Source organism: Typopeltis vanoorti, chromosome 19, assembly GCF_054136105.1.
Source record: "Typopeltis vanoorti isolate ZY-2024b chromosome 19, IOZ_Tvanoo_1.0, whole genome shotgun sequence".
In the NCBI taxonomy this organism is placed as follows: domain Eukaryota; kingdom Metazoa; phylum Arthropoda; class Arachnida; order Uropygi; family Thelyphonidae; genus Typopeltis; species Typopeltis vanoorti.
The window spans coordinates 39,041,270-39,057,018 of NC_143567.1; the positions used below are offsets into that span (position 1 = coordinate 39,041,270).

The following is a 15,749-nucleotide window of genomic DNA, read 5'->3' on the forward strand; positions in this document are numbered from 1 at the left end:
AAAATTGAAAGGTTGGTCCTTGTTGGGGATCTAAATAGAGTAGGAAATGATCGTCAGACATACAAAAATATTTTGGGAAAATTTGGAGAAAAGAGCAAAGCTAATAATAAAGGCAAATACCTGCTGTATTTCTGCTCAGGACATGGACTGGTTATTACTAACACAATATTCCAACATAAAAATGTGCACAAATTCACATGGAGAGAAGAGGCAAGGAATAAGAAAAGCTTCATTGACTATGTTATTGTTGACAGTGATGTTTTCCCACTGGTGCAGGACACCAGAGTGTCCAGAGTGTCATGAGCAGGGTAAAATTGCATTTCATATTGAAAAGAAGAACATGTAAGAAAGTTTTAAAGTGAATAAAAGTTGAGCAGCTCTCAGATGTTAACTGTAGACTAAAATACACAAACATTATTCAAGAAAAAATGAGTTAGAGAACAGGAACCAAACCTTGGAGATTCAGTGGCAAGCTCTGAAAAAAACATTGATTGATTTAGCTAGAGGTGTGTGTGGTTAAGTTGTCTGCAAGGATAGAAAAATCATGGTGGACACATGAAGTTCAAGAGGCAGTGAAGGAAAAGAAGAAAGCATATCAAAAATATGGCAAATAAGTCAGTTTGTGCTCTTAAGGAATACAGGGACAAATGTAAGAGAGCTCAACACTGTGTAAAAACTAGCTAAACAAAAGTCATGGGAGGACTTGTAAGAACATAGAAAATAAATATCAAGAAGGTGGCAAGATATTCTGGAGGTTGTTGAAGCTCAGAAATGGAGGAAAGAGTACTGTAAAAGGAATTAGAGATGACAAAGGTGACATGAAAACTGGAGAAGATATCCTTGAAGTATGGAGTAATTACTTTGAAAAATGACTAAATGAAACAATCAGTGACGACATAGTGGTAAAAAAACACTGACCAGGCATGCAATCAGGAATACATATCCATACTTTAAGTAGAAAAAAACATCAAAAGCCTGAAATGTTGAAAAGCAGCTGGTGTAGATGATATTCGACCAGAAATACTCAAGTATGGAGGTATAAAAGTCTAACAAGCAATATTTAGTCTTTATTTGAGTTGTAATTCAGCAGTTAGAATTGAAGGAAATACAGGAAGATGGTTTAATGTTAAATCTGGTGTCAGACAAGGATGTACATTATCCTCTCTGTTATTTATTATTTATATGAATCACATTATGAAAGAAAGTGGTATTAAACCTTTTATCAAAATTGGAGATGTTAATGTCAGCTCTATGCTTTATGTGGATAATGTTATACAGGTAACCCTCGTATAACGTGGTTTCAATATAATGCAGTCTACAAACTGTAGTAACCCGTTATCTTTTCATATATTTTCCCCCATGCGACTTAAAAATCAAATTTTATCTTCGTGAAATTTTTGCCTGCTCATATCGCGCATGTAATTATAAGTAACGAATTTATATTAGGAAAAATACCCTTTAGCATGCATGTATGTTAATTGTTTACCGTACAAAGTATTTATTGTTGAAATTTGTCTTCATTTTCTGCCAGGAAGGCGCATTAAAAATCATGTGTTAATCTCAAGCTGAGCACTTTATTTTCTGGTGAGTTATATACATAATTAATATATAATGCTTTTTTTTATGTAAAAAATTAATTTTTATATAATGGACACTTAGAGGGCTTTTGCAATATGAATGAAATGAAATTAGTGAATTAATTGATGGGGAAATAGATTTAAATAAGGAGGAACTGGTGCAGTTAATAGATGATGTCAAACAAAACGGCTAGGAAAGTTCTACCGAAGATTCTGATTGTGATGAATCCATTAAAGAATTCAGTTTAAAGAAATTAGCAGAAGGATTGGACTTGGCAAAAAAGTTAGGAAGTTATTTTATGGATAATGATCCCTCAATGGAGCGCTCTGGAAAATTCACAAGATAACTGGATATTTGTTTAGCTCTATATTATGAACTTAAGAAACAATTGCAGCATAGTGGTAAGCAAGGTCTTATTACTAATTTCTTGATAAATAAACCAGCCGAAGTATGCAATGACAATTATACAAAAGGTGTCCATGAGAGATTTCAAGTGATGACAACGTCCGGCCACTCGTAAATAAAGAATATCCACGAAATGTTAGTTTTGAAGACAATGATGATGATTAAAATATGCACTTTATTTTATTTTGTCTAAAACATTTATGCATTATGTGCAATGAAGTTTACATACAATTTGTAACTGTAGAAGAGCTCCTGAAAGATTTGTGATTTTTGTTGATTTATTAATATTTTGTTAGATGTAATTGAGTAATATTAGTATATTATTGTAGTTTTATTAGTATAGTTAGTGTACTAAAGTGTTTATAACATAATCTATGTCGGGAAGTCGCCGCTAGAGGGATTCGTAATGTGTAGTGTTCGTGAAAGCTCCAGATAAGATAAGCGTTATTTTCAGTTATTTTTGATAAATTTACTTTAATACTGCATAGTTTTGTTTGCCTTGCATATCTTAGTGAGTCTGTTTGTGTGTTTTTGGTGTTTATAATTTATAATTTGATAAATTATATCAAGTTATAAATTATAACTTGATATAATCTAGGGGCCCATGAATGGAAGCTAGGCAAGAGCATGGTTGACAAGGGAGTTAGAGCTAGGTTTTTTACTTGGAGAGTGGTGAATGAGTGGAATAAGCTCCCAGAGTCTGTTGTGGGTGCTACGACTGTGAATGAGTTCAAGGCAAGGTATGATAGATACTGTGTCAATGTCGAATAGTTGTTCTTGACATGATGTTAGGGCCTCCCTCGATGAGTCTGTCGACTCCTTGGAGTTGCCCGGAACAATAATAATAATAACAATAATAATAATAGTATGTATTTGTTTCATAGTTTATATGTTTTCTTAACTTACATGAATTACCTGAATTAAATAAAAAAAATTTTTGTTGGATATGTCATTGTTGTTTATATAATTAAAAAAAAAAAAAAAAACGATTTCAGAACATAACCTTACTTTTTCTATGTGATCTGAGCCTCACATAACGGGATTTATATAATGCGGCATTTCTATGGAACCTAACATCCATGTTATACGAGGGTTACCTGTACTTCTAAATAAATCTGCTACAAGTCTGCAAGATTCGCTGACTAAATTGAATAACTGTTGTAATAGATATGGTATGAAGATCAGCATTAAAAAGACGAAGACAATGAAAATGGGCAGAAGCATTGAAAATATCAACTGTATTGTGAATGGAGAACCTATAGAACAAATAAAACATTCCAGCTACTTAGGCACACAATTTTTAGTGAAGATGGTACATTAAATATGGAAATAGACAACAGAACAAAGCCGGTAAGATAGAAAGTCAACTGTATAAATTTATATGGAATGAGAGAGAAATTAGTCAAAACTCTAAATTAGCTGTATACAAGACAGTGTTCAAACCTATTTTAACTTATGGATCTGAGAGCTGGGTTAGAAGTAAAACACTTGACCAACAACTAGAGATTGCAGATATGAGAGTCCTGAGAAAGATTAGGGGCATGAACAAATGGCATCAATGGCAATATCATATTAAAATTGAGAATATTAGGAAAGAAGTTGACATTATTAGCATCCAGGAATGTGTTAGCAGAGCTAACCTGTATCGTCACTTAAACAGAATGGGAGAGCAAGATTAGCAAAACAAGTGTTCTCTGACAGGCTGGCAGGAAAAAGACCCAGAGGAAGACTAAGATATAGGTGGATTGACACAGTAAAAAGTGCCTTAGAAGATAGACATATAAGATCTGACAATGTTGGAGTCTTGACAGGTAACAAATTGATTTGGAGGAAAATTGTAGATAGGAAGTTAGTAATGATGTAAGTTTCATGTAGTACTCTCCATATCCTGTACACCCCTTGAGTTATGTCAGGAATTTGATGATGATGAACAAACAACTATATTTGGAATTGTCAATTACACAGATTCAAAATAATTTCCCTGCAACTCCACACAACTGTTACATCTGTTGCACAGATGTTCGAAGGCACAGTCAAAGTCCTGAACAGAAACCTCCTTCAGTGTCTGGGTCACACTGCAATATTGGATGTCCTCAATATTGCTGAAGCGCTCCCCTTTCTTTGGGATAAGAAAAAAGTCTGCAAGAGCCAAATCTTGCAAATGGGGGGGGGGGGGGGTTTCAATCATGCAGATCAACTTCGAAGCCAGCAACCCAGTGCTCTCTCTCTCTCTCTCTCTCTCTCTGTTCATATGTCAACATGTGTAGCAGAAACCTTAAACAAATTTTCCTCTTATGCAAATTTCTTTCTAAGATTAATAATGTGACCATTTCCTTACTGACATCAAACTGTACAGCAAATAGTTTAGTGGTTATTTGCATGTTATGGGCAACAATTTCCTTAGCTTTCATTTGTCCATGCAGAAACTGGCTATCCATAGCATGGTTCATCCTCCAGGGACTCCTTCTCCTCTTTAAACATTGAAAACCAGCAAAACACTTGTGCATGGCTCAGACAGTCATCACTGTAAACTTTTTTTTTAGGTCTTGGTACACTTATAGCAGTTTTTCCTAATTTACAGTAAAAGTTTATAGTTTTCTCAGCACTTTGCTTCATGATGCAACTTCTGACATGCTCCATTCAAACACTCTTACTTCAACAGTTGCCACATTAAAATTGCTGCGTCACCCAACTGGAAAGTTGCACCAGCAATTACAGTAATACACTCTAGTGATCAAAACTATAAACACATTTGTTACTTTTATTTAAATAGCTATCCTATAAAAATCAATCTCATTACTTAATGGGCACACTGTATAATGACTCCTGACTCCATTCCTCATTAATATTTTCTACCACTGTTCTGTCACTGCTTGTTTGTTTCATTTAATAGTCTTTCAAAGCATTACTCAATACCTCCAAAATATCTTTATCTTCGGTTTTATATCACCTTTATCATCTTTGTTTTTCCTTTTACAGTACTCTTTCCTCCATTTCTAAGCTTTTTTCAATAGCTTCCATAACATTTTGCACTTTTATGGTATTTATCTTCTATATTCTTCCCAAGACTTATTATTTAGCTACTTTTACACACAGCTTAGCTCTTTTACATTGTTCACTGCATTCTTTTAAGTATCAGATTACTTACTAGGAATTCTCGATATGCTTTCTTCTTTTTTGGGACTGCTTGTATCCACCATGGAATTCTGATTTTTCTATCCTAGCAGACAATTTTACCACATGCTTCTCCATCTGACTCAATCAATGGTTTCTTCACCAGAAAGACTCCAAGATTTGGTTCTTGTTTTCAAACATTAATTTTTTCTTGAGTAATATTTGTATAGATGAGTCAAAATTTCACCAATAAAAGCTGCTAAACCAGGAGTGGGAAACCCTTGGCATGCCAACAACTTTTTTCTGGCACGCAATCCAGGGCTCACCTTAAAAATAATTAAATAAATAAATATATATCTAACATCTTTGCTGAGTTGTATATTTTAACTTAAGAGAATACAATTTTATTAAGTAGAGCGATACCAAATAAAAACAAAGAAACAAACAGTATCAACTGTTTTAGTAATAATAAGTAATATGAAAATGAACAAACATCCTATTTCCAAGCCATCTGTCTCCATGATATACTGATGTACAAATTTTGTCCTTTTCAGTTGTTGCACCATTCGCCAGTCAGCCAGATGTGATTCAACTCCTTTACCATCATATTTTTTTTGTTTCATAAAGAATTTATCAGTTTTCTAAAGTGTGTATAAGGTATATATATATATATATTGTATGTCATTAAAACATGGATTGCAAGTATTTGTCAATATGTTTAATTTATTAGATATAAATGTAAAATTTCTTTACATTGCCATAAACATAAGTTATTGTTAAAGCTAAGTGAAATGTATTATCAATATTCAGGATTATGAAGTGTTATCTGCACGTGATTAGATAACATGCGTACCCTTCTCTTTCATTTGCAGTTTGAAATTTTCATCTCATTTTCATTTGTGTAGGTAGGCTTATAATTGTACTAATTAAACTAATTTTGGTTTGCTTAAACTTGATAGGGGTGTGCAGAGAGTGATTATGATGAGATTTTCTGAGTCCAAATTATAATTTTTGTCATTGTCAGTATGTCTCTGTCCATTTTTACACGTGATTCGATTTTCATTAAAGTTGGAAGCTGTATGAAGAAAGTAATTATTTTTTTGTATGTACCTTGTAGTTATATAATTTTGGTCATTCAGTTGCAATTTACTTTTTCCCTTTTGCCTTTCACTTTATTCCCTTCTTGACTTCCTTTCTTTCTTCCTTCTTTTTTCTATTCATATAAATATATCATTATTATATATTTTTATTTGCTTTCTGCTCTTTACAGATTGTACAGAATGTCACAACCACTAGCAAAGAAATAGACATTCAAATGAAGAGGATATTTGTGAATTTAAAGAATACTGGACTAAAAAATTTGGTAAAACATTATGCATTTTATGTTCCAAATCAGTTGTTTATAGGACTCCTTCTGTAAAGAGACATTTTAAAACTGTTCATAAGAACTTAAGCAATAAAAGTGAGCAGGAACAAGGTGAATTAATTTCTTGTGAACTAAGCAACTTTTATTTCAGATAGGAAAAACTAGCAGCATCTAGTTCCAATTTAGATGCTGCTAGTTTTGAGGTTTCAGAAGTTATTGCCCAGCATGGAAAACCACTCAGTGCTGGGAAGTATATTAAAGAAGCATGGCTAGAATGTGTTCCTTTCCTTTTTGACAATCTTTCAGAAAAGATAAAAATTATTCAGAGCATTAAAGATTTGTTTGAAAATTATTAGTGTGGTTATTAATTATTAGAGCAGTCATTAGTGGGACTTGCAATAGACAACAAAATTAACTATTATGTTTCATACAAATGCCAGAAGTATCAGAAATAAGGGTAATGAAATTGTTGCAATAAGTGAGATGCAGTTGAATGAGGATGACATCTTTACAGGAATAGAATGGGAGGAGAGTATGATGTTTTTCATGCAAACAAAAAAAAAAAAAAAAAGCAAAAAAAGAAGTGGGTGTTGATGACAGAAAAGGAGTTGTGTCCACACAAGTAGATCCAAGGAGGAAATAGTGGCATTGGTTATTAAGGCAGTATTGGTGTGAGTTGGAATATTTAGTTGGATGTTGCTATAAACCACAATATTTAGTTGGATGTTCCTGGTAATGTGGAGTGCAGTAACAACAAAATCTAATCTAATCCTGTGGCCTCCTCTTTTGAGAGAGTTGCAGATGATGAACAGTCTTCTTCCATTCCTCTTTATCTCTTGCTTCTATAAGACTCTTGCCCATCCAGTCTTTGATGTTGTCGTTCCATTGCAGTTGGGTCTTCCTCTCCTTCCCTCCACCATCCCTTGCATATAGTCTCTTTTCACCTTGAACCCTTTAAGAGCCTCTTCATTGCTCACTCTTTCAATCCAGCTGATACGATCGATTTTTCTCAAGCACCACATTTCAAATGCATTCAATTGGTCAGTCATCTCCTTATTATTCATCCAAAACTCACATCCATATGTCCTCACGCTCCAGATCATTCTCTTGAGGATTCTTACTTTTAACTTTTTGTTCAGATTTCTGTTTCCTAATATGCAGTATATTTGGAAAAATGCTGCTTTTGCTTTTTTAATTGTTCTTAATTTCATAGTTAGATTTATTCTCTAAATATCATCTGTTATTCAGCTCCCAAGGTATTCAAAACTTTTTACATTCTCTATTCTTTGTCCGTTCAAAGTGATTTCCATCCCATCATTTCATTTCCTTGAAATCTTCATCACTTTTGTCTTCTGAACATATTTATTTTCAATTTCTCTCTCTCTCATTTCCAGCCCTGTTCAGTCTATTCAAACTTCTTTGCAAACCTTCCCCTGTTTCACTGAGTACAATGTCATCTGCATACCTTATATTATTTATCACATGCCCATTTATCTTTATTCCATCCTTCGACAAAATGCATTAGCCAGCCTAGTTGACCGAGTGGTTAGCATATCCGCTCTCCAGCCAAAAGGCTGCGGATTCGAATCCAAGCCATGGGCATGGATGTTTGCGATTGTTCGTGAAAATACTAGTGGTGGGCAGTAGATGGCATTGGTGTAGTTGTGGTTCATTGTAGTTGGTGGATTGAGTGGTGGAGACAGAGTTGTAGAGTAGGTACCCTCCCTCAATGAGTCTTTGGACTCCCTAGAGGTGTCACATACTAATAATAATAAAAATTAACTAAGCAAATAAGAAAAGACTGATCATTATGAGGTATTTTAAGTATGGTAACACAGACTGAGATAATAACATCAGGGAGTAAAGGAAATTAATTTCTCAAGTTTTTGAAGTACAACTACCTTAAGCAGCATGTAACAGGGTACACAAGGATCAAGCTTCTTGGATTTTATCTAATCAGTGAATGTTAGGATAAATAAAAACTCAGCTCACTTTAAAGTCAGTATAGAAACCCCCCCCCCACACACACTCCAACACACTGACATTATCGTAAGTTTCAATGCCTCCTCTCTGTTCACGAATGTCCTGCTTAAAGACACTTTAGACTCAAGCTAAATTTCCTCCTGATATTTCAGCCTTGTTTAAATTCACTATGAACTCAGGCTATTTCATTTGAAGGAAAAACAAATAGATGGGACTCAGCCATGGGCTCTCAACTTTCTCCCCTTCCTCCAGCTAATTTTTTCATGGAAACATTTGAAGAGAAAAGCTCTAAACTTTGTCCTAAGTAGACCCACTGTTTGGCTATACTTTGTTGACAATATGTTCTCCATTTGGCCATGTGGTTTGGATGCTCTCAGCATGTTTTTAACACATTTCAACAATCAACATCCCAGAATTCAGTTCACATTAGAAAAAGAAAATAATAGTCTCCCCCGGTCACTTTAATTACATGTCAAAATGATAGAACTCTGGCATTCTCTGTTTACAGAAAACCCACCCATCCACATTTTGAGCAGTGCTGTGGAGTCAGTACATAAAACCTTTGACTCTGATTCCTCAATTTATGATACCTTCAACTCCCACTCATATATTTATATATCAATATAGTATATTTATTATTTATTTCCTATATCAATTGAAAGCACTCAACATACAAGGCATTTCATTATTGCCAACGTGAATCATCAGGCTACTTTTTAGAACTGTAACATGTTAAGGTTTGGGTCTAAGGGCTATAGCTATGCCATTGCGGCTTTCTAATTCTATTTATTAAAGAAATTACAAACATTCAGTAACCTTAAATTTTAAACAAAAGATAAAACTTAGAAAATGAAAACATTGGTCAACTGAGGTTATATTTTTATCAAAAAGCTATAAATAATAAAGTAATAGGAATATAGGATATAAAACAAAGAAACTATAAAAGAAAATAAGGAACATCTTTCTCCACCAGTTCTCTTCCTTTTCGAGATTAAAGTTTTGTTTAGATATAAAATTTAAGTGAATAGACATGAAACATTACATTAAATGAAATAAAAATTAAGGTTACTGAAATGTTTGTAATTCAGTAAAATTGTTCCCTACAACATTTTTAAAGAAACAGCATCTAGTTGCAGAATAGGGGTTAAATCAAAAATGAAATCCAAAATTTACTAACAAATTGTTCTTAGAAACAGAATTGCTTCTGTTAGATCCTCCCTCATGGAAGCCCTTAAATCTGATTTTATTATTTTCAGTGCCAAAAACAGTTTTTCAATGCTGACTTGGGTGGGTGGGTGGCATTGCTGTTAACTTTTCCACTTCTTTTAATCCTTTAAAAAAGCTCTTGCTGAAATTCCTTTATTTTGACTTTTACTAGTTTTTCCCATGCATAAGCGATGTCGCTTTACTTTTGAACATTCTATTTTGTCTAATTAGACTTTAAAGTTTAATTCTTCATTTGAACTCAAAGAGGATGATCCTGAGTTACCGATGCTTCTAGCTCCATCCAGCAGTTCAGGTGGAACCTGTAACCATTTCATGTGAACTGCTACTTCATAGAGTGCCTGTTTTCCTGTAGTAATTTGGTCAATAAAATACGGTTCATTGGATCAAATCTAAATAGCAGTTGACAGGATTTGATTAAACAGCAAGAGGTCCTCTCTTTTTTTCATTGAGGATACAATGCTATCAGCAATCAATTGTCCAGTTTTGTTCAGGCAATACATCAAACTCTTCCACTCCAACAATTTACCAGGTGTTATATCCTCACATTGCAACTTCTTGATGACAGTAAAAGGGTGAGAAAGTAGACTTTCTAGCTCTGTCACTTGCACCCACTGGCTTTCAGTTAGTGAAACATTTATGTTGTCCAGATCTTCAAAAAAGCCTTTTAACTCAAGCAAACACCTTATCATCAAATAAGTGCTTCCCCAGGATGTTGCCTGATCTTCTTTTCCAGCACATTTCTGCAGAATAGTATCTGTTTTAGGGGGCACTAGCTGCAACAGCTACTTGCCAGTGAGAGTAACTACATGACGATCTTTCAATCCATTTTTTATTGCTAGTTGCAGAGTATAAACAGCACAACACATATGTTAAACTGTAATTAGCTTAGATACTTTTTCAGCAATACCATCTAAAATTTCAATGCTCTTCTGTTTGTGAACTACTTGCAGAAACGCCATCTTCATCTTCTAATATTTGTGCGATTTCTTCGTCAAATTTATTCATTTTCTGAATTGTGCTTAACATATTTGAAGCATTATTTGTTACAATACATAGAACCTGCTCCTTTTTAATTTCAAATTCTTCTAAAACATCTTCCACTAACTTTTGAAGATATTCACTGTTATGATGTGCCTAGGTGTTCTTCATTCCCAATGTCTGAGTTATCATTTTATTGTTTTCATCAACAAATCCTAACATTAATAGTAAAATAATTGGCTCTGTGATGTGTGCATGCATCCATTCTAATAAAGACAAAATGTCCCTTCAGACTTTTTTTGAAGTTCTTCTTTCCTACATTCCTTCAATTATCAGTCTCCTTATACTTTCTCTTTCCAGAAAAACTCCAAGTTTTCTAGTCATTTCTCCATTTAAGCCTGAAAAGACTAGTTGTGAAAAAAAAAAGGATAGAAATACAATATTCTTCACTGCCATTTCAATGATATGGTTTTGTTTTTAAACTTTTTCTGGCATCATTGTTAAGGTAATTTTGTCAGATGTAAAGAATCCCGGTGGTTGTGTTTGGCCTCCAGTATATTTCTGATCTTTCTTTAGCCCTGAAGTAGAGGGAATGTTTTTATTGCTGACTTTCTCATTCACAGCCTCTAACACTTTAAGATGAAAATGCTGCGTCTTTTTAAATTTGATGCTCTTGTAGGTGCATTTTTATCAGAACCACAAAAACTACTAATTTTTACATTACATGCTTTTTCACAATCATCATCTTCTATAATACATCGACACACATAATATTTCTCATCTGTTGTTATTGTAAAATGTTCAAAAACAGAGGACCTTGTTGACGTTTTTGTTTGCTATTGTGAATTTTTTCGTAGGGTGCCTCTTTCACTAATATAATATATAAATTATCATAAAATATGTTTTATTTTGAAATTTGCAAATAACTTGAAATGAAAATACATTCTGAAAATATAACCTGAAAAAAAAATAGGTTAATCAAATTATTATCTGTGAAATAGGAAATTTTAATATATTATTTATATTACAATTTAAATTAATTAGGAGTCGGTACATTTTTACCAACTCCAGTACACCCTGACTCCACGACTCTGGTTTTGAGGGAATGTGCCAGGAAGTTGACATCTGCCTTGACATACTTTTAACATAAGTTTTACACTACAGCTAAGTTCCAAAGGAGCGAAAAGCAGGCAAGAATGTTCTACTTCATGAAAGTCTTCAAATTGCAGGCCAACCTGTGTGCTAGAGTTGTGGTTGAAGTGTCCAAGATCCATTGAAACATGTTTCAAATAATAATAATATACAAGTACACCACATGATACGTATGAATATCTGAACAAAATTGAATTTCAAAATTTTAAGTATAAGAATGTACAAATAGAAGTGACTCAGATATATTAAATATATAGTAATTCTAATTTTACCAGTTGCAGCTAATGCTGTTGACTGTGTAGGACTAAGTTTTTCTGCTGGTCTTGCAAGATCACCAATCCCTGCAATTACAAGTCCCTGTAATATAATTTTAAAATTATCATCATCTTTGAAAATCTCATTATCATACTTAATAAAATGTGCATTTTATTAGGATATGCTATCAGTAAGTGGTTTCAATCTTTTTAAAGAGATACCCCCCACTTTTTTTGTAAAAAAAAAAAAAAAAATTCAAAGTGTCCTCTACACTTTTCATAAAACAATACTGACTTCGTTTTTTCAGCACATATTTTTTCTAGTAATGCTAGGATGATCTCAGTTTTTTTGATCATTATATAATTATATTTGAAACCAAACTACAAGTAAAATAGCATACGAAGATATTTATACAAGGAAGTTGCAAGTGATTTTTGATGCTATATTATATTGAAATAAATGGATGGAATATCAAGTACATATGGAGTTGTGTTCAAAAATAAACAATAATACTGACCATTGCTTTGTATCCCCTAGACAGGGTTCTCATGCCTCCCTAGGGGATGTGCCTACGGTTTGAAAACCACTGGCTCTCAGTTAATATATGACAAACTAGGTCCAACTTATGATATAATAATTATTAATAGTAAGACTTAAGTCAAAATGCAATCCAACATAGTAATCAAGTATTTTAGATAATTTAGAATACCATTAGTTCAAAAACTTATTAATTTAAGAAGGAAAAAAAAATGCAAAAAAATGCAAAACGCAGTACAAATTTTGCACTGATGCGACATCTGAAGTTTTTCAGCCAAAATTTGATGGCAAGATCCTATGCTGATGCCCACTTAGTCAGCAACTTCTCAGACAGTTAAACAACAATTACTACGAATCACAGCACAAACTCTCTCGACATGGTGGTCATTGTCTGTTGATGTGGAAGGTCGTCCAGGATCTTCAATGATCGACCATTCTGCCCTTTTTAAAATGCTTAAACTACTCATAACACTGCATTCGGCTCATACAGTCCTCCCTGTATGCTTGGTTAAGCAACTGAAATGTCTCTCTAAAATTTTTATCAAGTTTGCAGCAAAATTTCACACACATACACATTGTTCTTCAAGCTCTTTCATTGTCACTAATCTGACGAACAGTTTGTGCACGTGCTCACTTCAGCAGATGTAACTTGACAACTAATGCTCATAGCAGAACAGGGCAAATGACAGTTTGTCAAAACCTGCAGCTAGGTGCGCTCAGTAGCCACAGCACGTGCTCTCTATGCCAGTTGGTGTGCTATTTAAAAAGTTAGGTCTTTGTTTTTTGAATGCCCCTCGTGTGTGTGTGTGTGTGCATGTGTGTGCGCGCGCGCATGTAATAATCATTTCCGCGTCCAGTTTACCAACATTCACAGTATAAACATAAGGAAAAATTATGTACATCATCACTTAAAGACTCCAAGTTCTGATCTCTCATTTCTGACAACTGCCAATACCAACTTCAACTACCATTGCACATTATGAATGATATCCTAACTACAGTCTGTAATGTTCCTCCTACTACAAGGAACTACAAGGGTTGTGCTTGTGCTTTGTGCAATTTAATATTCTGTATCAGAGAATACAAAATCTAGAATCCTGTTTCTATTTTCTCAGACTCATTTAAAACTGTCTGATATCTTTACCACAATCCAAATTCTGAAAGAGCCTCAATAGCTCAGTTGGTATTAATTTAACAATGCTCTTTGGCTGGAAGACCTAGGATGTGATGAATCTTTACAAGGGCTTTTTAACCGTAGACAAGTTTTGACTACAGTTGGAGTCAATACTTCATCCCTATCTGTATGAGACAAGTCAGTCAGATATAGACAGGGATGAAGTATTTCCTCCTGGAAATAGATTTCTTATCCCAAAAAACAAGCAAACTGGCCAGAACACATGCAATTTAGACAATAATATCCTCATAACCTTTTAGTTCCATCAGTCATAAATCAAAAACAACCCAATCTAAATTCCTAAAATCACTTTGATCTCTTCAACTCTTATTTCTAAAACTTGGGTGTCTCCAATTACCCAAATGGCAAACTTGTCTTCCTAGATGACTTCCGACTGGCTTCACTTTTCCAATTCTAATAAACAAGCTGAAAGAGGTATAGAAGCAACAATCTAGTTCATATTGTCTATATGCCAACCAATGTAAGAGCTTTTTTTTTATGCTTTCAACAGCCTTGATCAATTCTTAACCAGTTCTCTTTCCAAGTAGACAGTACAAGTCACATCGCCTCTCAGTAACTTAGACCATAACCTGTGCAGGTTTTCTCTGCCACAAAATGATGTTCTTTCAGTCATTTTCATTCCTTTGATACCACACAGTTACACATGGAATGACATCCAGCTTCTACTCTTCCATGGCTGAAGTATTACTTCAATTCTAGAGAGCTAAACATCAGATCTAAGCAAGTTGTAGAAATTAATTTTGCTGAAACGAAGGCCTTCATTCTCCATTTTATTAAAAATTCCCATCCACAATCCAAGCCATGGTTAATATCAGATGAGCAAAGACAGATCAAGAAAGAAAAAAAAAAAAGGAAAAAAAAAAAAAAATTCAGTGTACAGTAAGTGGCTTGAGACAAAAACCTCCTCAGCCAACACATGCAACAAATCCAAAACTGACTTCAAAAGGGCCAAATGAAAAAACTTGACTGTACAAATGACAGTCATTCCTAATGGTCTCTTGTAAAGTAAAGTATCATTGGGTGCAACAACAACTTCTGGTCATCTGTACTTCCATCTCTCCCTCACCCATCTGCTAGCATCATTCTTCTCTTCTTGCATAGATAACCACGATATATCATCTCCTACAATACCAGGAAGAGTGTACCATGTGCCTCTCATGGTCTTTTGCCAGAAAGACAAAAAAATCTTAAATAACACAGATATACCAAAAAGCTTCTGGTCCTGATGGCATCTCTCCAATTATACTCAAAAGTTCTAGTCCAAAAGTAATGTTTGTCTTATATCATCTCTCAAGTGTCATCTATCCCATAGCATGTCTATATTTAGTCCATTTCCCATGCCAGTTCAGTCTGGACTGGCAGACTGAACCATGCTTTGGACACCCCTTCACACAGGATTAGATGGAAGAAAATTAATGTACTTTATAGAAGTTGTTACAAATCAGAAAGATTATTTTTAGAGTCAACCATGGCTAAGAAGCATTCTTCTAACCTGAATAACATGGTCGCATTAATTTGCCAAAAATTTGGAATAGTGTTATATAAAGATCAACTTTACATAGCTATAATACTTCTTCTTTTACAACATTAGAGGGTCATAAATTAGGACTTCAGATCTTTTGTAGATTACAATTTGAATTGTTTCAAAGCACATTACATGTTAATGTGCTTTGAAAATGCTGGCTTGAAATCCAGCAAAATATAAGCCAGTTAATAAACATCTTTTTTATAATTTAGCTAGTTTGGTGTTCTAATACCATTAAAATAAGTCATGAATAGGTAAGCATTTGAATTTCACTACATTCTTGGGTACTTCAAGCATTGTTTTTGAATTGGTTCTTATTGGGAACAAGAAGTGGGTACTTTATCAGTGTTAAGCACTGTGTAATAATCTACCATATCCTAGTTAGAAGCCAGTCTTTTGCCCTGTGAAGATGGTGAAGATGATTGTGCAGCCCA

General features: G+C 34.0%; 1 protein-coding gene across 2 annotated transcripts in view; it reads right to left on the bottom strand.

Moving 5' to 3' along the window:
• LOC150096011 (mitochondrial pyruvate carrier 2-like) overlaps positions 1-15,749 on the bottom strand; it is a 105,751-nt gene that overhangs the window by 34,245 nt on the left and 55,757 nt on the right. For both annotated transcript variants that reach the window (XR_016549914.1, XM_090408892.1), the window contains exon 3: positions 12,076-12,160. Coding sequence is in view for 1 of the 2 variants with exons in the window: in XM_090408892.1 (XP_090265018.1) it covers positions 12,076-12,160 (85 nt within the window). In the remaining variant the exon portion in view is untranslated. The remainder of the gene's footprint in view (positions 1-12,075; positions 12,161-15,749) is intronic.